General features: G+C 39.6%; 1 protein-coding gene across 1 annotated transcript; it reads right to left on the reverse strand.

Annotated features, from left to right (window-relative positions):
• Window positions 1-4,009: 4,009 nt before the first annotated feature.
• RHOH (ras homolog family member H) lies at window positions 4,010-24,994 on the reverse strand. The gene is made up of 3 exons (XM_005286370.4): window positions 24,817-24,994; window positions 23,339-23,443; window positions 4,010-7,949 (listed from the first exon to the last, which is right to left on the reverse strand). The coding sequence occupies exon 3, from the start codon at window positions 7,717-7,719 to the stop codon at window positions 7,144-7,146; it is 576 nt and encodes a 191-aa protein (XP_005286427.1). The 5' UTR covers window positions 7,720-7,949; window positions 23,339-23,443; window positions 24,817-24,994; the 3' UTR covers window positions 4,010-7,143.

A 24,994-nucleotide genomic window follows, 5' to 3' on the forward strand; every position in this document is an offset into this window, starting at 1 on the left:
AATTATGTGCTGAGCTTTCCGCAGACCTGCATCGCAAGGACACCAGACTGAGAGCTGCACTCACTGTACAGAAGCATGTGGCAATCGCATTGTGGAAGCTGGCAACTCCAGACAGCTTCCGGTTGGTTGCGAACCAGTTTGGAGTGGAGAGATCAACCATTGGTGCCGTGGTAACTCAAGTGTGCAAGGCCATTAATCGCATCCTACTGCGCAAGACTGTGACTCTTGGTAATGTGTGTGACATTTTGGATGGCTTTGGAGAAATGGGCTTCCCTACCTGTGTTGGGGCGATAGATGGAACGCACATCCCAATTGTTGCCCCGGCCCACCTTGGCAGAGCACCAAGGACATAAATCATAAGGGGTACTTCTTCATGGTTTTGCAGGCACTAGTGGATCACCGTGGGCGTTTCACTGATATTGACGCCGGATGGTCTGGAAAGGTGCATGACGCACGTATCTTTAAAAACACTGGCCTGTACAGAAAGCTGCAAGCAGGGACTTTCTTTCCAGATCAGCGGATCACCGTCGGGGAAGTGGAAATGCCCATTGTGATCCTGGGAGACCCAGCTTACCCACTGATGCCATGGCTCATGAAGCCATACACCGGAAACCTAGATGTCAGTAAGGAACATTCCAACAACAGGCTGAATAGGTGCAGAATGGCTGTCGAATGTGCATTTGGCTGTTTGAAAGCGTGCTGGAGATGTTTGTACAGTAGACTGGAAATGAGTGAGGAAAATATTCCCATGGTTATTGTGGCATGCTGTACTTTGCATAACATTTGTGAGGAGAAGGGCAAAAGGTTTACGCATATGCGAAGCGTGGAGGCCAAACGCCTGGCTGATGAGTTTCAAATGAAAATCATTGAACTCTGCTGCTATGCTTGGGAAAGGAAGTGTTAACAGCATGTGCTGTGCTTATGAAACTTCTGAGTTTCACCACAAAAAGTCATTCACAGGTATAGACGCTCCCAGGGTTTTTGCGCAAAAAAGGGACATTTTGCATTTTAAGTGGCAAGTGTAGACATGCCTTTATAAATTAGATTGACCTAATTATGTCTCTCAACCCTACAGAGGTGCATCTGCAACATTTCAAGTGTAGACAAGCCAATAGCATAACATAATTAATAATCACATCACATCAAATTTTCAAAAGCACCTAAGTGACTAATTTTCAAAAGTACCTTAGGACCCTAAATCCTATTTTAATTGTCTAAGTGAGGTAGGCCCTTTTGATCATTAGTCAATATGGCCCTGTTCAGGAAAGCACTTAAGCATGTGCTTAAGCATCCTTCTCTGAATCAAGGCCTGTATTTGAACATGTACCTATGATTTATTTTAAAACTCTATTTGTATGGCTTTTGTGTACATTTCCTACAAACCAAATTCCTGAGGGACATCATACATGACTATGAAATAATTTTGACAATATTATTTTCCTTTCCTCTGTGTTACAGTTAAAAGACGGCCACAAAAACACAACATAACAAAATACACAAAACAATGAAAGAACAAGGTAAGCTCACAAATAGTTAACAACTGTTAGTTAACATATAAGTCAGATAGAATAAAGCAAATCATATCTATCAGGCCTGGGTTACAGGAATGCTCCTTATCCATTTCTGGTCCACTACAAATATTTATTCAGATAATAAATAATTATTTATATGCTTATTTTCATAGAAACACCCAGATTTATATATTAGAGTTCAAGAAAGTACTGCTGAATCTTTATATACAAATGATCTTCTGTTATCATCACGTTTTGCAAAACAAGTGAGAAAAAACAAAATCTTTATCTTGCTAAAAGGCAGATTAGGGTTTTAGAGCAATTTGAATATTAAAGTCAATTCTTTATGAAGGTGACTGTATCTGAGGAATCCCTTAACCAAGTAACTTCTGCAAGAGGGGCACTCAATTAAATTAAAAGGTTGCAAATTCAAAGATGATCAAAGGAAATACTTTTTCACACACCATGTAATTAGATGCAGAATGTTGCTGAGGCCAAGAACTGGACATATGTGTGAATAACAAGAATAGATGGAGTTATCATAATGAGTAATAAAAAAAAATTTGGAAGGCATATTAAACCTCATGATTCAGGGCTTAAGTAATCTCTGACTTTTAGAGTATGTTTACACAGCAGCTGGGAGTCTGTCCTGGGTAGACAGACATGCACTACCTCTGCTCAAGCTAGTATGTTAAAACTATCAGTGTGACTGTGGCAGCACAGGTGGAAGCTCTGGTTTGTCACCTGAGTACCAGCCTGCTCAGGGGTTACGTAATTGGGTGACTAAGCCATACCGTTGCTGCAGCTACACTGGTATTTTTAGCATGCTAGCCTGAGCAGGGCTAGTGCATGTCTGTCTACATGGGCTGCGAAGCACTCTCCCAGCTGCTGTGTAGACATACCCTTAGAGATAAGGATGAGACCTAGTCTATTTGGGGGGTGGGGGGAGCAGATTATCCCACATTTGCTTGATGTAAGGTTTTTACACCTTCTGAAACATCTGCTGTTGGGCATTGGACTAGATGGACCTCAGATCTGATCCATATGGCAGTTCCAAGGTTCCTATGTTTAAGCATGTTGGAAACTACTTTGCAGTCTTTGGGTGAAATCCTGGCCCCCATTGAAGTCAATAGGTGTTTCACCAGTGATTACAATGGGGCCAGGATTTCACCCTCTGTATTTGGGGTCTCACACTGCGAGATCACTATTTCCAGCACTAGGCTTGAGAAAGAGACATACCTGGTAATTAAAAATAAATAAATAGCCTTTCATGGTTTATTCATGGTGACAAATGCTTCTTAGCTTTGACATTCTGTAAACTGTTGGGCTGAGAAAAAGTGGCTCAGTTTCCCTCTAAGTATCTAGACAAAATGCCTCTGCCTTCATCATTCCTCTTGACTTGATTTTAAACACCAATACATTCTTACTCATTTGGGTAGTTTTTATGATGAACTGGATGGGATTAGAGGGAGCAATTAAGGAGTCTTTTTCTGTATCGGGGGAAAAAATGAATGCCCAAATCCTCTTGCCCAAGTGCACAGCCTGGGTACTATGCTGTGTGTTAGTGAGGCCTATAAGGTTGGGAAGGAAATAGCATGCTCCCTTCCAAGTCAGTAAGGGTATGTCTACACTGTAATTAAACATCCGTGGCTGGCGTGTGCCAGCTGACTCAGGCTGCGGGGCTGTTTAATTGTAGTGTAGATGTTCCACCTTGGGCTGCAGTTTGAACTCAGGGACCCTCCCACCTCTAAGGATCCTAGAGCCTGAGCTCCAATCTGAGCCTGGATGTCTACACCGCAATTAAACAGCCCCTTAGCTTGAACCCTGCAAGCCCAATTCAGCTGGCACGGGTCAGCCACGGATATTTAATTTCAGTGTAGACATCCCATAAGTGGCAGCAGCACGACCTTACAGATATGTTGCGATCCTCTAGGCTTCACTCTTAACAAGCCAACCTTAATCCTACTGTGTGATATAGGCACAGTGCCCATCCACAAACATGCAGTGCAGAGCCAGGATGTGGTGTCCTTTGAATCCTACCTCTTGCTCAGCTGAACTGCATGCAAGGCCTTCCGAGGCCTTTCCTTCATAGAGTGTAAAATACCATATAAAAGCCTATTGGGTGACTCATTTACATTAATGCTATATTCCTCTAATGGTGTGTTTCTGACGCACATTTTCCTGTGACCTTGTTCAATATAAAGATAATTTTGGGGGGCATCTTGATAGCTAGTAACCACAGCATCATGTAGCCGATAATCACCGCAAGAGGTCTTGGCATAACACTTATTATTCTGCAATACAGTACATAAAAGCAGCACTTTTAATCAAACTGAACCCAAGAAGAGAAGATAATTTGTTAGAGCCTTTTTAAAAAAATATATCCAGAAAAAGATGATTGGCTAAGTCAGGTTAGAAATCAGTTACTCTGGTAATAAGCACCATAGAAATGTCTATAAATAAACAAACAAAGTGAGAAGATTTACCATGACTCATACTTTTTGCACCCATTTTTTAATGTTCATGACATTAACAATCGTTAATCTTTAGTTAGGCTTACAGAAAACACAGTTTTCAGTAATGAAGGAATATAAGATTAGATAAGTAAAAAAAAAACCATGGTGGTTGCCAAGGCTAAAGCGTTTTCATCGAGGACCTCATCCTGCAAACATCTGTGCATCTGAATGATGTTAGTCATGTGAGGAGTCCCACTGAGTTCAAATTCATTTACTAATAGGTTAGTTTTTAGTGTTTCTGTGGGCAATGGGCTTGCATTCTGTGCCTAAAATTTTGCAGACAGAGGTGGCGGAACTTAAGAGAGGAATACAGATAAGCTGAGAAATGACTGGAGCCCCTCTGCTGTGATCCTGGGTGCAGGAGTTTGAAAGGATTTAAAACAAGTATAAATGACCTGTATGAACCCAGTACTTGTTTGTAATGAAAGGGTCTCCCTTAAGATAACACTGGAAAGTTTAAAGTAGAAGTAAATGTTTACCAGCCTGGGACTCAATGGTGTAATAAACACTTCAAGTGCTTTGTGCCCACTTGCAATACCCTGGAAACATTTGCTCACATTAGTAATTTCATTCATAGGAATAGTCCCACTGAACTCAGTGTTTAAACCACAGTGTATGACTCTGCCCATTGCTCCTACTTAGCTCCAATTCCAAGAGGTAGGTAATATACAAGCAATTGGCTGATACCAAAACGAAGTAACCATGGAACCCTTCCTCTTTCAACCCTCAATTCCCGCTCTATGGTTTGCTACTCACACTCACTGAGTCATGTCTTAAATTGTTCTAGAGGGCACCTAGCCTGCTTCTGAGCACCATATAAATAATAACCATCATAATTTTGTCTCGTGCGAGTTCATGTCTGCAATTGCTGGGAAGAGCAGGACTTAATTTGCTAAGTTCTCTTTAAAGAAACTCTGATAGCCTCCCAGCATGGGAGCAGCACCCTGAGAATGCCCAGTTCATTCCCCAGGTGGGAACCATAGCTATATTTGAACTATGATTTGCTTGCTAAGGAAGACAGACCCACCCAGCACTGGAGGTGTCTAAAAACATTAAGTCAAAGTCCTGAGGTTCTTACTCAGTTTTGAATCAGACAAGTTATTACACCCACACTCCCATCCAAATGCTAGCAGGAGTTTGCCCATATAAGGACTCAGTGAGAACAGGGACAGATCTTTCTCCCAGGATCCATGTGTAAAGAGGATCATTACTCATATAAAAGGGGGAAGTGTTGCCTTCCATGGCACCATCTCCTCAGACCCTACAGAGAGAAGAAAGGGACGGGTTGAGCTAGAGGTGGAAAGGAGAGGGCTGGGTGCACTGCATACGTGACTAATCTATCTCCCTCCCCCCCCACATCTATCCTGGCAACCACAGGGCATCCTTTGTAAAGCCCCCACAACCTAAGGTTGTGTTAACTTTTGTGCAGTGCCCTACTGCCCTGTGGAACCCCCTGGAAGGCTGTTGTGGGCAGGGAAAGCCCTGTGCATGAGGCCAGAGGTGCTGGAACTAGGGCTGTTGGGGGTGCTGCTGCACCCCCTGGCTTGAAGTGGTTTCCACTATATACAGGGTTTACAGTTTGGTTCAATGGCTCTCAGCACCCCCACTATACAAATTGTTCCAGCACCCCCGTATGGGGCAAGAGTTGCAAGGGTGTGGTGGCACAAAAGGCCCTGATTCCCAGTGAGACCAGTGCATATCTTAGAGAATCCACAGGTTGTGTGTGTTGCACTACTGCCATCCTGAAAGGGGGGCAAAGCCCACCCTCACCCCCAATAGATTTATCCCATGCAAACCCATATGCAGGTTTTCTGTGCAGGGGAATAATCTAGCTCCAAGGATTTGACCCTAAATATTGTTAGTCTCCTCCGGTAAGTAAAGGATATTGAATTATATCTTGCAAAAATCCAAAGTAATTATGCTTGGCACCCAGTTCCAGAGATTGTTTGTTGCTGATTCAATTTATATCAATTCAATGTCATCATGTATTTGATTACCCTTAATATGTTAGATTATTGGTTTCAACAAAACCTCTGTTCAGAAAAATGTTCATTAAAAAAAAATGTGAGAAAGAATTTTAGTGCTCATGAAAAATGTCTGGCACCCCTGGAGACTGAAATCTTCTGCCAACAGAACAGGGGCAGCACATTGCATGACAGTGTGAGCCTCCCTGCACTGTCCCATCCGGGAGCCTAAAAGTTCTATCTGGGGGACAGCACCTCTAGGGATGAGGGAACATGTCAGTCTCCTCTGGCCCATTCAGTCTTTGGCCTCTTTGCTGAGTCACCGAATGCCAAGTATGGCAGGTTTTCTGATTTAGTCATCAGTCTGCTGGGAACTGGGCTGAGGCCATAAAATAAATATTATGTAAGACACAGATCAACTATCAATAATTTTTGGTCACTTCCGACTGGGTAAGCTGGATTTGAACCAGCAAAGGTGAAAGATTCTGTTCCATTAATGATCCCCAGTATTCCAGCCCTCACCCCCATTGCTAACATACTCTATTGGGGGCTTTACCTCAATAAGAACTGCAAGAGTTTGGTCCTAGGAGACTATTTCACAGCTATGACAGTTTGCATTTGTGGTTAGCTAGAGAAAACAAACTATATTAGAGGAGTTTAAAACAAAATGTACAACTGTCTTTTTAAATTAAATATACAATGATCAGATTATATATACAAAGTTCTTAGAGTCAAAAGCTCAGCATGGGAAGTTATGTCAGCAGGGATTTCAGGCAAAGCAGAGGCCTTCTATCATTAAATAAGTGCGGACAAATAAACCAACAATAGAAATGAAAAATTAAAGAACATAGATATTATCCATAAGTCTCCAGTTCAGGCTCACTCCAGTCCTCTGTGACCAGGCAGCCTAGAGTAAATTAGCTCGTTTACAGTTTTGTGGAGAAAGGAGAGTTAGCTGCACTTTTCATGTTCAAAGGCATTATTCATGGAAAGGGAAAAGCCAAGTCAGGTAGCAAGTACATCTGGCCCACCAGGAACACTAGCATGGTGATCCTACCAGAGGTTCTTCCTTGGCTCACCTTCCATTTTCTATGCTGATGTACTTCTGTGCAAGGGAAGAAGTAATGCGGCTAATAGAGTAATAAAGGGACTTCAAAAGATCCTGCACTCGTTAACGGAGAAGAGTTTCCTTCTCTTCTGTTTTCGGGCTTGATTGACTGCAGTCCGGACTGCATACTCAAATACCTGCTGCACTCCCCTGTTGCTGAGAGCAGAGCACTCCAAGTAGCCTTTAGCTCGGACCTCCCGGGCCAACCGCTTCCCATCAACTGAGCTGATGCAGGACAAGTGATGGGGTCCTGTTTCCCGCTGGTCAGTTTGAGTGGCCACCACTAAAATGGGGATTCGAGGCAAATGGCTTCTGATCTCACCAATCCATTTATTCCTCAGGTTTAAAAAGGAGTTGTGGTTGGCCACTGAGTAGCACATTAACACCACGTCAGCCTGTTGGTATGAGATGGGGCGAATGCCTTTGAAGGCATCACTGCCTGCTGTGTCCCAAAGGCCTAGGCTAATCTGGACACCATCCATGAAGACATCCACCCCTGTGTTTTCATACACTGTGGGCTTGTAGGTATCGGGAAAAGTCTCAGAGGTGAAACGTACCAAGAGTGATGTTTTCCCCACAGCGGTATCTCCCACCAGCACGCACTTGATTGAATCCAGCATTTTCTCAAATTCCACCTCAAAACGCAATGTTTCAACTCAGCAAGAGCAGGAGCCGTAGAGAGAAAGACAGTTCTCAGGGACCTTTTGAAATACTCTCCATTCAGTAGGAATTCATCCAGATTCTTTAACTTCTCAAGACCCGAGAGTTTCACTTCAGTACAAAACCCCCTTCTCTCCCACACAACTGTGTGATGCTATCAGTGAATGCTTCAGTGAGTAAAACAAGCTTCCTGAAAGAGAAAAAATAAAATGTAACATTTATATACCATCTTTGTTATAATCTAGTGAAAATGCATCATTTATTGTAAATTTCTCTGGACATCAATTTGGGCAATTACAAATACTGTTCTAATGCAAGTATTAATATCATTCCCTCAAGCCACACAGGTAGCACCAATTAATGTAAAAAAATATCTTTCTAGGGCAATAATCATCTTTCTCTAGTCCAACCATTTGTTATATTAGATACCACTCAGGTTTCTCACTCAGCAAATGGGGTAAGATTTTAAAAAATGCCTAAGTAATTTAGGAACCTAAGTTCCACTGACTTTCAATGAGACTAAGGCTCCTAAGCATCTAAGTCACGATGCTTTGAACATGCGAGTTAGGCTTTTTAGGCACTTTTGAAAATTTACGCACCCTCTCCAGCCATGCTCTTCAAATGCAGTACATGAAAAAAAGTACACACTAATTTATTTGATTATTTAAGTAATTCAACAATCAAAGACAACATGCAACCTCTCAGATAACAATGAAGCGGGGGGAAAGTCTTTAGATATAAATCTTGTGTGACGGGAACCCTTTTAGTTTTACAAATGCTGCAGTAGCTACTGGGGGGGGAGGGGAAATGCTTAAAATCTCTTTGTTGCAAATCTCTTTAAAAAAACAGGCCAGAAAAGCAAACCAAATAAATATATTCCCCTTCCCAATGGTTATATTTTGTTAACGGTATGAAATCAATTCAAAATTTAGATAGTTTTAAAACTGAGTTAAAGTAGTTTCATGCGTTACACCTGCTCTTGAGACCCTTGCCAGTATTTAAGGTTTTACAATCACATTTTCCTATTTTTGTAAATGTTTCTCTCTTCCCCAATTGCTCTGCGAAAGATTCACACAAACAACAGGGGGAAACTAACTGTCTGATTGTACAGGGGAAACAGTGAAACTGACTATACACTAAATGTTGTCAAATTCAGTAACTGAAAAACTAAAGAAAAATAACTTTCCCTTCTTCTCTTTCTAGTCTTAGATGTTCTGAATAATAATAGTAGCTTTAAAATAGGAGTTTAATTGTTAATGTGTATTTTTCACTTAAATAATTGATTTCCATTCCATCCTCTTCTTTTGTTAAGAGGGGAGACAGTTCTGGAGTTTATTTGTACAGACAAAAATTATCACCTCACCATAAAGTGCAGAAGAATGCTCTGTAGTTTACAATAGCCAACTCTAGTTTCAACTATCCCAGCATTCTGCTTTCCTAGCTATACATTTCTAGTATATTTAGTGCTTCAATTGATTTCACAAAGAAAAAAAAACAAAGCATCAGTTGGACTTGCAATGCATTTAACTAGCATTGACAGTGCAATTCACTGCTTCTATTTTATAATCAGGCAGTGTCCAACCTCCCGTGGGATTGCCTACAGCATGGGCATGTCTTCTGCCACATGAGCCAACCAAAAGAAGATAAACATACAAGCAATCTGACTTGTACTCAAGGGAGTATTTTATTTTATAAATGCTGCTTCAAACCCTCAATTTTCATACTGATTTCTTATTACTGGTATTTAGAAGAGAGTCATTGCCACAGCCGGTATTTCCTGGTTTGCAAACACAATGTCCATTTCCAACCCTTACACGATGGATTCTGAGAATTCAGATAAAGACTGAATCACACCCAGGTGCCCTTCTGTGTGTCAGGAAATGAACAAGAGCATGAATGAAGAAATCGTCTCACGTTTGTTTGATGCCACAGAGTGTCTGGTGTATAATTTGCTTTTAAAACTATGAGTAGTAACCTGTAAAAGTTTAACCCCCTCATGGAATAGATTTCACTCAGAGAAGAGAATTCCAAGTAAATCAAACTAGATTTTTAAAAAATATAAATATAATACTTGAAAAGCACACACTGGATGTGCTGTTCAATTATTTAAGCATGTTTATTGGAGTGCTGCTATACTTGAAAATTGTATCAGTGTTACCATGATAAAGCCCTGTATTCCAGTGGCTTATAACTCAGACATAACCATTTGCTCCCCTATTAAAATTCAGCATAAAAGAACTACTCTCCACAGTACAAATTTCTTTAATTCATTTTCACTCCTATTACTCTGGTTATTTTTAATGTATTTGAGAGGGAAAAAATAGAAGTTAGCAATTCAAGATGCTTTTTGGTTTTCTCTAAACTAAAAAATGAGACCGACAGACACATAGCGGTGGCATACAATTTGCCCTTAATCTGATTCTGTTGCTTTGGATATTTTGAAAATAAAATAGAATGATTGCTAATATAGTAAAAACAGACTAATGAGCCTGCTATTACAGGTACGAGTACTGATACACACTGACTAGTACTGACACATACTTACCAGTACTGTCACAAAAGCATATGGCTGTTTTTAAAGTAAAGGGGGTCAAACTACAATCCATAGATAAATGAAACTAAAAGGAACCCTGTAAGGGCCATTTTCTGATTCCTCTTGAGTGGGTGTGTCCAAGGGCCGAGGGACCTCTACCCTGATCTAGATCTGGCTTTATTTTTGCTATCAGCTGCAGTTTTCATTCTACCATATGTTATACGCACTAAATAAATGCATATTAGATTTGGGATTTTAATTACACAAAAGCCAAAAATGTCAGATGTAAAATTCTCAAACAACTTTCACTGTAATTGCCAACTATCTGTGCAAAACAGTAGGGTCTTAAATGACATGATCACACAACATATGTGCAGTATTGCAAAATTCCACCTACATCCATGAAAGTTTACAAGAAAAGATGCAATTTAAGCATACATGAAGCATGCACAGTTCATCTCACCAACAAAGTCTTAATGTAAGCAGTAAAGAAAACACTGCACAAGTAAAGCTAAAGCTATACAAGTCAGTTTAAACCTAAATGAAGAATACATACTTGATGTCCTTTAAAAAGTCCTGTTGGAGGGACAGTACTAAACCTTGGTTTAAGAGCAAAAGTGGCAACACAACACACTGCATAAGCACCTGCAAGGCTAGAAAAAATATTGCAGTTCTTTTCCACTGCATTGTATTATAGAACGTGCCAAATAATATATCACATTGCCCAGTTCTGTGTGATCACCAAATAAAAGACCCTATTAGAAATGCCTGCTGACGGGGAAGAGTAAAGGTTGCTAAGGGAAATTTAAATCTGAATTTCCTAACTTCTGTGTGATCAACCTTAATGCAGACGTAGATGTTTTGCATATAATTTTAAAGAAAAAGACAGAAAGTGAGTAAAAATTTAAAATATCAGTAGGGAGATTTCCCAAGGCCCAAATAGGAGATAGGTACTCCCTTTGCATTGCCTTTCAAGAGGAGCTAGGTGCCTAAATGCACTTTGTGCTTTTGAAAAATTCCCCCCCTCCCCAACCCCCAAAGGTAAAATATTGGGGAAAAACTCTAAATTAAAGAAATATTAAAAAAACAAGCAAGCAAGGATGGATTGCAATAGGACATAATGGAAACCTACAGAATCCTGGATCCAATGAAGTTGATTGCAAAATTCCCATTAATTTCAATGGGGCCAGGATTTTGCTTCCTCCTGTCTCTCCCCCCGCCCCATCTCAATCACTGATACGCACTGATACCACAACTGAATCATGTCATCTACTGAACTAAAGGCCAAATAGTGTCTAGTACCTGCATGCATGCACATTGTAGGGAGAAGGCAAAAGAAACCCCTCCTTCCATTCACCACCCATGAGAAGGTTAATCACATGGGAGTCTCTGAGCTCAGAGACTTCCAGGATTGTATGTAAACTCTGGCAACACTAAGGAGAGTAAAGCCACAGCCTTACACCTCTGCATACGGAGCAGTGGAGCTAGCTGGGCACAGAGAGGAGCAGATGCTGCTCCTTCTCCCGGAATAGTGCAGTATCCATGCTCCCAGGAGTTCCAGAGTCTGCTTGCTCCATGCACAATGCATCCTAGAGCTCCCGCTGGCACACTGTGCCTCCATCACACTCAATGGGAGACTGAGGCCATTTGACAAAATCAAGCCGTATCTGATTGATGGTATCTAAGACTCACCACCCTTGTGTAGGAACAGCAGTTGCCCTGGGCCTCATCCTATACACGTGCATTTGAGTACCTTTGATCACATCAGTAGTCAGTACTTGATGCAAGTAAAGACACAAGATTCGTTTGTGTGGTTGCAGAATCGGGCCCTCTAATGATTAATTTTACCACATATACTGAACAGTTTATAATCTGTAACGGTTACAAAAAAAAAAAAATAAGAAGAAAGACTAATGCATAAGTGACTTCTTGGAAAAATACTTAAACACTGCAAAGCCTGATGTGGTTTGTGAGTAGTACAGGAAAGTAACCAGGGCCCCAATCCTGCAGTGGGCTCCACATGGGAGCAGTGGCCTGATGACATAGCTCATTGCAGGATCAGAGCCTGAGTGAGTATATATCACATGAAGAACTAGCTTTACTTGTGAGGAAACAATTCCAGCCACAAATTGATTCAGGAACATTTATAGCTTAATGAGGCAGGTTTATTATCTGCTGAACTAAATGAGACTGTTTTTCAATTTCACTAGAAAAAATGCTGGCTTCTAGTTTAAAGCATAGACTGTCACCAAGTGTGGTCAAACATCTACATGAAAACACATCCCTGAGCTCAGAAAGAGGCATCAGGAACTCCTACATTCTAATCCTATCTTTGATACTCCTGGGGGGAATTCTGCACCACTGCAAATGTGCAGAATTTATGTCCCCTGCGGATTTCTTTGCTTCCCCACAGAAAAATTACTTTTTGACAGGGAAGCAAAGGGAAGCCACAAGAGTGGTCATGTGACCCTCTCCACCAGTATGTTTCAGGTGCCCAGGGCAGCCGGCAGAGAGGTAAATCACTGTGAGGCAGGAGGCGGGACTGGGAAAGACCCATCTGGTGGCTCCTATCCTGTAGCAGGCTCAGCCGCTAGTCCTGACTAGGCTGGGGAGGACAGGATTTCCTCTTCCCTTGCACGGCATCCAGGGCCGGTTCAGACCCACACCCATATTTCTTCCCCAACTGCAGGAAGCTCTGCAAATCCCCCCTCTCCCTGCTTCCTGCACCCATCGCTCCTCAGCTGCAGTGGGAGGGATCCCTGTACAGGGAGTGCTCCCCCATCCACCATGCATCCAGACCCCCTCATACCCAGACCCTCCCACTGAGTCTCACTCCCCCACACTCCTTGCACTGTGTCAGGTCCTTGTGCTGTGTCAGGGTTCGGTGCAGCCTCACCACTGAGTCCGTTTCCCGGTGGGGGAGCTGCACAGTGATCTCCCACTTTTGTGCAGCCAGTGGCCTGTGTGCCCCAGTGCCATGCTGGAGCCTCCACGTTTATTTGACAAATAAAATGTGCAGAATTTTAAAATACTGTGCCCAGAATTTTTAATTTTTTGGTGCAGAATTTTTCATATTTTGGCACAGAATGCCTTCTGGGTACTTTGAAAATGATTCCGGCCTTCTCTAAACTAGGATTTGGTTAGTTAACATGTGTACAAAGAATAGTATAGACAAGGCCTTTAACACATGCTAGTGTGGTTGGCCAGCCAAAGTGTTTTGAAGATTAAATACAATGCATATGCTAAGTATTATCATCATTATCCTGCGACTACTCCTGCAATTGGAATTTACTGTCATTCCCATAACTACCAGTATCTGAAATGGTTATATCATGGGCTTTAACACTGCATAGACAACTGTTAATGAGAGTTGTTGCAGGGAAAGGATGTTGAGAAGTGCCCATGCTGAAAAAGACTTCCAAACGCTGTACACAATTTAAATTTTTTGCATAATATTTCAATCCATGCCCTATCCTTTTGCCCATGCACATAACTCCCATTGACATCAGTGGGTGTTCCACCACAGAGAGAAGATAATGGGCCAAAATATGGTCTCTGTGTCTTCTCCTGTCCTATTCTCTCTCATATGTGTATTATAATTGTTGTACATTCAAATTATATGCCATATGTATAACTATATCTGTAACCCCTCTTGTTTTACACATATATGAGGCTCTTAAGAGGGCTAGTGAGGAAATAGCATAGCAATGGAAATGTCTGCTTATCACATACAGCTATATATCTCCATCTCAACTGATACAGCCAAAACGGTGGTTTGCAGTACTCAGTGTCTGGAGGAAACTGGGAAATGGATGAGGGCTAGCTGGCTGATTGGTTGGGGGAAGCAACCAGAAGATATGTCAGGAATAACACTGTCCCCTTCGATTGAGGATGTGGGTCTGCCATTTGTAGATCAGGTTCACAGTCTGGGGATCTGGTTAGACTCCCAGCTGGTATTAGAAGGTCAAGTAGCTGCTACAGTTTGGATCAGTTTGTTTTCATCTCCACAGGGCCCTAAGGTAGTGCCTGTTTCTTTCAGATACAGACCTTGCAACTGCCATCTATGCCTCTGTCACCCCACTGTTAGAATATTGCAATGTATGGGGTACATATTAAATCCATCTGGAAACTGCAACTGATGCAGAATCCAGGACCCCACTTGCTAGGGAGGGTTTCTTTTCATGAAAATGTTAAACTAGTGATACTCAAACTGAGGTTCATGAACCGCAAGTGGCTCTTTAATGTGCCTCCTGCGGCTCTTTGCAGCGCATGATATTAAACCACTGTGTGATTTAATTATTAACCAATCTAAGTTATTAACCAATCAGGATGCTTTTACTATGTTAGTAACCAATTGTAGTTGATAAAATAATAATACTTGGTCAGTCATTTTGCTGATATATATATATATATATAAAATCTAAATATTTCCCCAGTCATACTGCTTAAATATGAATATACAGTATTATAGTAAATGAAACAATACATTCACTAATATGGCTCTTTTGGGTAATGTTGATCACTAATTTGATCACTATTGGTGATCACTAATTTGACTCCTGAACTACTGAGGTCTGAGTATCACTCTGTTAAACCAATGCTCTATTATCTGCACTAACGGTCTATTAGTTTGTAGTTTGATTTTAAGATGTTGCTTTTGACCTGTAAAACCCTGAATGACCTACCTATCTATGGGTATGTCTACACTGCATCTGGCAAGCATAATTTCCAGCACAGGTAAACAGACTCAGCTTGAGCTATCACCTAAAAATAGCAGTGTGAACTCTCCAGCACGGGTGGTGGCTTAGCTAGTCACCCCAGTCCAAGCCCACCCAACTTCCTGAGTCCAAGCTCAGGTGGCTAGCTGAAGATGCCGCCAGTGCCGCAATGTCCACTCTGCTATTTTAGGTGCTACTTTGAGCTGAGCTAGTGTGAGTCTGTTTACCTACGCTGGGGACTACATCTTCCAGCAGTAGTGTAGACATAAGACAACCTCTCTCCTCATAAAACAGCACCACAGTTGCAGTCTGTGGGAGCATTTGAGCTATGGCACCACTGGTACGAAAGAGAAGGTGGGGGTGAAGGGGATACTGCCTGAGGGTTTTCCATTAGGCCCCCGCACCTTTGCAACTCTCTTCTCTCACTTGGCCTTTGTTCAATTTGTTAATTTGCAGGTCCCTCTTTCTTCCTGTCTGAGCAGGAGCAGGGAGAAGGGTGAGGTTGGCAGACTATAATAATTTCATTGATAAGGTTTTTTAAATGTCTGTCATATTACTGCTGGTATAGTGTTGTTAGTGCATAATTGCCAGAATTATGATCAATTGCTAGTTTATGATAAATTGTAGTTTTAAGAATTTGTAAAAGTGCTCAGAGATTGTGATGAGCACTCTTTATATGGTTACTATACATTTAAATAAATACATGGGAAAATACACCTTCCATGTCTTTCTGAAGTTAGGATAACAAACCACACATGCTAAATCTTTACTTTCAAACCTTGAGAACGTTGTCTCAAAACTAAATTTCTTCAAACAAGACAAAGACACCAGTCCCAATTCAAACCTGTGAAATTTAACAAAGATTTTCAGTTTTCTAACTAAGAAAACTGGAAGATAAAGACTTGTTTCTTTTTTAAAAAAATAGAAAGCTGTCTTTTTATCACCTTCATGCAACTCAAAAACAGCCAAATATCTTGGAGTTAAACTTCCCTAAAAATATTCACGTCTGAGATGAGACAAAGCATGAACATTTTGAACTCCTATAATGCTTTTTCAGAAGGTGTAAAGCTTGAAACTAAAAGCAAGGGATAAAGGCCAAATTTTCAGACATTTGTAACTATGTTATTATTAAATAGGCTACCTCATGCCCTCAGTTTTTAGATTGAAATCCGCATTGCTGAGAATGGGGATTTCTACTTCAAAGTGGATAGCATGATATGGCCCAGCAGTATTAACGAGTAAAAATAAGAGATGAAGCCCCATACTGTGATTATTTGTGTCTGATCACACTTCTGATACAACCACATTATGAAAATTAAACATGCACACCCATGAATTAGAACAACCTTAAAAGGTCAAAAAAGTCTGAGTAAAGGGCTGATATTTAGGGTTCCTGAAGTGAAGTCAATGAAAACTATGAGTGCTGAGTACCTCTGATAATCAAGACATGGATCAGGTGGATTCTCATTATGGTTAGGTACGGAGTATAGTACGAAATGTCAGATAACTCACTATCTGGGTGCCCAAGACACAACGGCAAATGACTGATTTTCAACACTAACCCCTGTGTACTCCCCAAATTCATATGAGGTTAATTCCTGGAGGTGAAATTCACCCTTTACGGGGGGCCAGTACAAGTCTCTGATCCAATATCCTTTGAAGTCAATGGAAAGGGAACATCGGGAACCCCCTAAGAGAGCAATGCACAGGCCTTTTACTGGTTTCAGAGTAGCAGCCGTGTTAGTCTGTATCAGCAAAAAGAACAGGAGTACTTGTGGCAAATACTCCAGGCCTTTTACTGGTTACCTGAATAGGGGTGAACTTCATCCGTTGTGCCATGTAAAATTGTTCTGGTACACTGTATATTGGATAAAATAGCCTTTGTTTCCCATCCTCAGCTGTAACACCTTTTTGTTCTATGCTGTTAAATAATTCAAAATTTTTACATCAGATGTGGCTACATTTCAGTGGTGGATATGCATATACATATTGGGAGGTGGTATTCTACACACATACACCCATATTTATCTATCTAAGATACTTAATAGCCCCCATTAGTGTATGTGTATCCACCAATGAAATACAGCTACTTCTGTGTGTGCATCTAGGTATAGATATGCGCGCGCACACACACACACAACATACTTAAACTTATAAAAACACACTCATATTATATTCCTATTACATGTACATATTATGAAGAGACATCTTTCCATAATTAAAAATTATCTAGGTTCCAGTCCTAAGGCCATGCCTAACTTCAGTATAATCAAACCAAAGGTCCGATCTTGTAACCATTTAGGTGTGCAAATAGTCTCACTGACTTCAATTGCACTGTTTGTGTGTGAAGTTATTCACATGTACAAGGGTTTGCAGCACTGGGCCCCAAACCACTTCAAATTTCTCATGATTACACATCCTACTTTAAACACAGAACTTTTTTCTTAAAGTATGAGGTAAATCAGAAAAGACATATCTATGGTAACATATATATTATGTAAATATTTATATACTATTTGGTAAAAACATTTTTAGCAGTTTAACTCTTTAAAATCCTTCTATCGTTTTTTGTTTTACTGAATTTCAGGTATTGATTTCGCTACAGATAGGACTTATCACAAAGTCTGGTGTCTTTCACTGTTTTTGTTTGAATTTTTAATCATTTATTGGATATCTAAATAGTGATTAACACCCATTAGGAAGTACAATGTACATAGAGTGTCCATCCCTCATGCACACACAATGGATACAAATCTGTGTATAAAATTAATATATAACTTTATTCAGAATATGGCACTATATGCCAACCTTACCTGGGTAGGTATATAGCTATATGCACAAATCAATCAGCATATATTTAAAAAACATGAACAATTCAATTATGAATCTATATATTCATGTTTACTAAAACACACATACACACACCTATATGTCTTTTTACCCACCCCACCCCCCGCTGGGTAGTAATAACTGGCCATCCACTCGTACTGCAACCACTTTCATTTATCCACTCAAGCTTTAGCTTTGCCCCCATTGTTTCATTGTTTAATTGAACAAAGGTGTAGGTTTGGGGCGTGTATGTTCCTTACAAAGTGCACATTATAGGTTTTTAAAATGGTAGGATCTCAAAGCCCAGCCCTACTTCTTCTGACTTCAGCGGGAGTAGGAGCAGACTCTCTGTGTTCAGTATGTTATGTAATATTTGTATGTGCTTTATTACAGGGGGATGTGCTTAGGGAGAGGAAAATTAATAATGCAAGCACAGAATTGGAATGTTTCATGGAGGTGTTAGGTGCGGTGGAGGGATTTGGTGCTGTTGTTCCAAGTATAAGGATGTGTGTACAAGATATTCTATGTTGAATTTGTAACTGTTTTGTGTAACAAATAACATATGTTGTATTTCATAGTGAACAATTCAGGATATTGTGTTATTGTTACATTATGGTGAACATTTATTAGTTAGAGAAAAAATATTTTCCTGCATTTCATGTCTGAAGTTATGTGTTGATTTCTAATGGAGCAAAGGTAAAATTGAGTGAGCTGTAGAAATTTGGTGAGGTGGTGAATGATGAATGATTAATTATGTCAAGGTAGTAAGGAACTGACTACATACTTTAACCGTATATTTCCAGAATTGCCAATGTCCACAGTTTCTGTCCTGTGTGTATGGTAGGAAGGTATAAAATCTTTAGTTAGATGTTAGCTCCAGTAAGTGGTATCCCCCTTTCGAACCTATCAATTACAGTTTTTGTGTGGCAATATGTCTGTACCTAGTTAGCAAATCACTTTATAAAGCACTTTGTGGATGGAAGGTTATAATAATTATTCCTGCATTTGGTGGTTTAACCTATTTAACCCTTTAATTTGTTTTACACTTTTTTTGTATTTAATTTATATGTGGCTACCTTGCAAGGTCTATTCCATTATCCAGTCTTCATGTACTTTATACCGTGCAGTTATAAAATTGGTGTAAAAGCATATTTATGGAATACACTGGAAAGGCTCCTTTCCCACATTCATAGCTTCCCTAGGAATGCTTTATTTTAACAAAAGAAATTGAATACAAAACTACGTATAAATGGCACTGAAGTCCCCTTTCCTGCTCACACGGAGTTACAATGAAGTCAATGGTTCCCCAGCTGGGTGCAGGCGCCTGTGAGCATGGATCTTATTTCAGGGTCAAGGCTGCAGTTATGACCCAAAAAAAGGGAGTGTCCCAGCCTTAACAAGCTGTCATACTCGTATTCATTTAATTTATTTTTGAAGTAGCACCTGTTGTATATAGAGGGTCAGATTTACATTGATGTATACGCTGTGCAATCCGTGGTGTAAGTCCTTGCAGAATTTGGCCTGAGAACGCCTGCTTTATTGGCGCTCTCTGATTTCTGTGCAACCTTAACATCCTATCACTTTTATATAAAATGTGTAATATTACAAGCAGCATTGGACCATATGGAATAGTTTCAGAAGAAGAAAAAACCCTCAAGAGTGGATTTTCCAACTTCTCTCCACTACCAAAAATAGATACTTTATATAGACCCCTTCTTTTCTCATCCCCCAGTACAGTTTTGTCAGACTTCACTTTAGATTCTTATAGCTGGAATGTCTTTTTTCATCTAGTGAATGGATAATACATAGTATATGCCGGGGTACACTTTGGCAAAGTATTTCTGTTCTCTGAGGGTGGTCGGGAACTTTTTAAAGTTTTTCTTTATTGGCAAAGTCTTAGCACATGTTGCACGAAATCAGCCATTTATATGAAAAAGAGACATTTTTATTGGCAATATGGCGGAATGCCACATTTTGGACTTTTTATACCAACATTTGCAAAATTTGGTTTATTTGACTCAGGAGGCTTGGTCCAAGCCCATCTGGAACAACCTCACATTCAGTATTAAAGCCTTATTGAAACATAAGTGAATTTTCAAATCTGGTTTTAGTTTGATAATAATGAAACGTCTCATCTTGAAAAGCTTTTGCTTAATTTATTTTATAACACGCCTTTGTAAAAAGAGGAAATCAAAAATACAAATGTGGTTAAAAGAAGACTCTATAAATTATTCAGTATACCATACACTGTTGGAAGTAATTTGATATAATGGCCACACTTAAAACTTTCCAGTTTTTGACAAGTTTTTAAGCATAACCATTATAAATGGAAAAATACAAAGTGCAATTTATCTATACTTCTGCTTATCCCCAAACTGACTTTCATCAGAAGGGAAAACATTTGCCTTTCCTATTAAAGTGAAAGATTTCAGGACTTTTCAAAGCCCATGGATATGAAAGACAAAAAAAAAAAAATCTTTAACTATCTACGGCCCTGGTTGCATGAAGCGAATCAGCCTTATTTTAAGTAGACACGGGTAACCTTGAAAATCAAATCAATATCACTTGTGAGGCGTAAAGAAATCAACAAATGTTACCACTAGCTCAAATTGGGTGAATTTCACCTATTTTAGATTAATTTTCAACTTTGCAAACATGTGTGCACTGAAAACAGTATCGTGCATTACCATTAACCACAATATTCATTGTGGCCTCTGCTGGAAGAGAAGGTGTTCTTTCCCTTCCCATATATGTCGGGTCTTTCCCAGATGGTGTGTCATCAGTGGTGCCCCTTTGGGAAACCCCCAAAACCAACAGCAGCATCAATTTTTGGTTTTTAACATTTTTAAACGTTTAATCTGCCTATTTTACTGACCCATGTGGATAAAAATATGTATCTTGAGTTCAATTCCATTCACATCACATATGAATTTATAACTGCCATTAACTCCTGTGGGGGTTGGACAGAAGTATCGGAGGGCAAAATAGGGTCCCTTGTGCAAAAGGTATGTTTGTCTATATATATGAAGACATAAGTAATTAGGAAAGGTAACCTAATCTGTGATAATTTATGCCCCTGCTTATCCCTTTTTTCTTTTGCACATACAAACAGATAAAATCTTTGGTGAAATTCTGCTCTTAGTTCCATTGGTGCAGTCACATTAACATCAATAGGGATATTCTGATATAACTGAGAGCAGAATCTCTCAGTTGTCCTTCCTTTCTCTGGTGAGAGATACATTTTAGACCTGATTATGCAGCCGCTTTGTACAAGTGATTCCCATTGTTCATACTTAGCAGCTGCATAACCAGAGCCTTTGGCTCCATATTATTCTCCTCTCAACACAGATCAGAGCTCATTTGTGTGTTGGGGAGTCTTTTGGTTTTTCAGTGAACATTAGAAATTAAGCACAATTAAATTGTGCTAAATGTATAGGAAAATATGTTTAATTTTATGTGAAAGGGGTGATGGCAAGTCATGGGCCTCAAATTTGTTGTATGTTTCCAATACATAGCGATATTGGCACAATATTTTAAAATATGTTCTCAATGGTGACAGGTAACAGCCACTCTCCCTTTCTTTATGACTAGGTGGGAGAAGGGTCCCAAAACTATTTTCTGATTTTTTTATGGGGTCATGGCATGTTGATTTTTGAAAACCACTGTTTTAAAAGATCCAGCTGGAGCTAGTCAAAAAATTAAAAACTTACTTTTGTGAAAAACTCTGAAATGTCAAAGTTGTTTTCATTCTTAAGTGTTTGAAACAGACCCATTTTTAGTGTTTTAGAAATTGTTCATGATTTTCATTCATTTTTTCCACAAATTCTTTTTAACGAAAAACATTACTGAAAAGGTTATTGAAGGTTTTAATTTAATGTTAAACAAAAAATTAAACAAACTTTTACTTAATGTTTTCATTATTTTTAACTATAAAAAAAATTAACTTTTTGCAACAAAAGAAATATTTCATTTTCAAAGGCCATTTTTCAGCTAACCACGTTGTCAATGAAAAATTACAACCGGCTCTAGATCCATGAAGTGAGAGAGAGGCTAATGTCTTGGTCTCACATGCCTTTGTGACCTTTAGATTGGTTACCATATTGCACACTATACATGGGACTACCAGGAAAGACCAGTCAGAAGGTTCCACTAGTGCAGATACAGCAGATCTCTTGCTTTGCAAGATTGGCCACAGGGAGCTCATTACATCTCTAGTTCTATTGGTTTCCGGTTTGCTTCTGGGTGTAATGCAAAATGTTCATTTAGGCCTTTAAAGGACTATGGTTTAGTCCTATCTACCCAAGAGATTGACTCTCTGCTGTCCACCACTGTGATAGTTGAGATCAGTTGATGCTCTCTTGAGGTTTGCGTGTCTGCGGGCTTCTGTATTATCATTGGAGGGTATTTTCCCCTAGAACTCACTTCCCACATTGGTCAGACAGAGCCAGAGTTTGTTGAACTTCAGCACATGGTGTAAAACCCATCTCCCTACTCACGATTTTCCTGAGAAGTTTGGTCAGACCCTTAAGAATTTCTCTGGGAAGGTCATGTCTACATTATAGCTGCTATAGCAGCACAGCCAAACACTGCAATGGTGCTGCTGTAGTGTAGATGCTTCCTACATCGATGGAAGGGGCTTTTCCATTGATGTAGTTAAGCCATCTCTATGAGAGGTGGTAGCTAGACCTATGAAAGAACTCGTCAGTTGACCTAGCCATGTCCACACTGGGGGTTAGATCGATCTAACCATGGTCAATCTAATTTTTTAAATGTAGACCAGGTCCAGTGGTAACTGGCTGGGGACGTAGACTTAAATTTATGCTCTTACTCTGGCGAATGGACATGTGAGACATGTCCTCTGATGCAGCTAATCATTGGCAGAAAAAAGTTAAATGTTTGAGGCCTGATTCTCATTTATACTGTGTACAGTGTACAGGCAATTTAATGGTTAATGACAATTTAATGGTTAATGAGCTCAGAGGCTTAGACAATGGGTGGAGGTCATTTATAAAGACATAAAAGATATAAACACATAAATGTCTAATTTTCCCATTGTAGAGCTTCTATTCTAGTGAGTGTAAAACCCTAAAGTAAATTCAGCCAGTTCCTCCTTCCAAGGGTATTTCTTGCTGTAGGAAGTAAACTCATGTAAGCCTTCCTATAATTTTAATTCTGCCCAACATCTAAACAGTACATATATGCCAAGTCCCTGCCTCTTCAATGAAATTGGATTCAATTATGTGATACGTATTTAAGTCATTCTTTGATGGATGAGATTAAACCACATTTTGAATCACTTTCACATTTATGGTAACTTCGAAAGTTAAATTAATTTATTTGTATAAAAATTCTGTTAGATTTTCTATAAATGTAAACTACTACACAACCTAACGCAAAGTTCCACCTTATTTCTATAGCAGTAGAAGACAGGCATACAGTAGGTACAGAAAAAGCAGGCAGATCAGCCCCGCAAGGATCATCTAGCCTTTTTTATCCTACCTTTCCACTCTGAAAATATTTTCCTTAGGACAAATTTGTGTTAAAGACGGCCTCTTCCAGATGGTCACAGCCCCACTCTTATGCCATGTACTAATGGAAACAGCACTGAAAGAGGAGGATAGGAAAATTAAGAATTACATTCAGATTTTTACGGGTACCTGAGAGGAAATCTAGATCTGGCTGTGTCTAATGGATATTATGTGATCCAGCACCCTTAGACTCTGTCCTTATCCACTTCTTACGTTAGCTACCTTTTCATTGGCAACGTGACCATTATCAAATAGCTTATACGTTTGGAGGAGCAGCCTCTGAAAACAGAAGCTTGAAATGCATGTGTATATCTGGGTTTACATGTATATACACACCACTGCATATGTAACCAGACCATGTGTCGTGAAAATATGTACTTGTTCTAGAGAAGAGAGAAGTAGCATTGAGAAGGAAGAGGAGAATTGTGTTTGTGGCCATTTAGAAGGCAAGTTAAGGACTTCATTCTCAAAATGAAGAGGTGAAAAATCATTAGGATCCTAGCTGGACCAGGCTTCAACTGAAACTAGGAATGGAGCTGAAGAAATCAGTAAATTAAAAACCTTTTAATACTAACTTCAGTTAATAAAACATTACCATTTCACCTCTTTGAAAAAATTATTACAAAACAATTCTCATTCTAAATGTATATTGTGAAAATAAAACAATAAATTTTCCCCTCAGTGACAGTTTACTTAACAAACAAGGGATGGGATCCTCCTTTCATTTGCATCAGGTTTACGCATGTATAACTCCACTGACTTCAGTAGAGTTATTCATGATATCTCATGTCAATTAGATCAAAATCAGACCCAGAATTTTTAGATTTGTTTGTTTTCTATCTTTTTACCTGCATCAATTAACATATAAAGTTACTGGTATGTTCAACCTCACTTATGTCCTCCCTTTATAATGGGTCATGTTAGACTGAAGTACCAAAAAAAACCCCTTAAAACACAATCAAAAATCCAGGGGCAGCAGCGTGTTTTTTTTATGCTGAAGTAGAAAGTAAGCATAAAATATCATAAAAACTCCAGGGGAAGTGAACAAGGGGGACTAGGTTGTCTTTTAATATGATATCACAATAAGGAATGTTCTATTTTGTATAAAATTTGAAAGTATTTGTAGTTTTCAAATCAAGTTTTGTAAGATGAGACAATGGTGACAGCTAAAAACACTAATCTTGATTTAAAATATATATATTTACATTAAGACATTGGTGGGGAGGGGGCAAAAATTCACCAAACACAGGATGTTGAACATGGCTCTTGAAAATAAATGTTACGGAAGTCAAGTACTCTTAGTGCAAGTGGACGACAAAGAAGCAAACTGGAGCTCTACGGTTTTTGTTTTTCCAATGGAATTTTCCTTGCTGGATTAACAGTAAATTTTCTTTTTTCTTAAAAGGGGGTGGGGAGAGGAGGGGAAAAGAAGAAAAAAGAATTACATACCTTCCAAATAAGCCCGGTGTAAGAGACTGAGTTTAGTTCATCTGGTGATGGGGCAGCAGAGACAGACATAATGTGATGAAAAATAAGTGAGTGGTTTAGTTCAAGTCAGCTTCCTGAATAGTTCTCAGCTCTGCCTGTGTGGGTTTTGCTGTGGGTTTGTGTGTCCTATTCTCTCTGT

This window comes from Chrysemys picta, chromosome 5 (genome assembly GCF_011386835.1).
Source record: "Chrysemys picta bellii isolate R12L10 chromosome 5, ASM1138683v2, whole genome shotgun sequence".
Classification (NCBI taxonomy): domain Eukaryota; kingdom Metazoa; phylum Chordata; order Testudines; family Emydidae; genus Chrysemys; species Chrysemys picta.

Coding starts and splice junctions, on each gene's coding strand:
- RHOH (XM_005286370.4), bottom strand. CDS start 7,719: ATGCTGGATTCAATCAAGTGCGTGCTGGTGGGAGATACCGCTGTGGGG.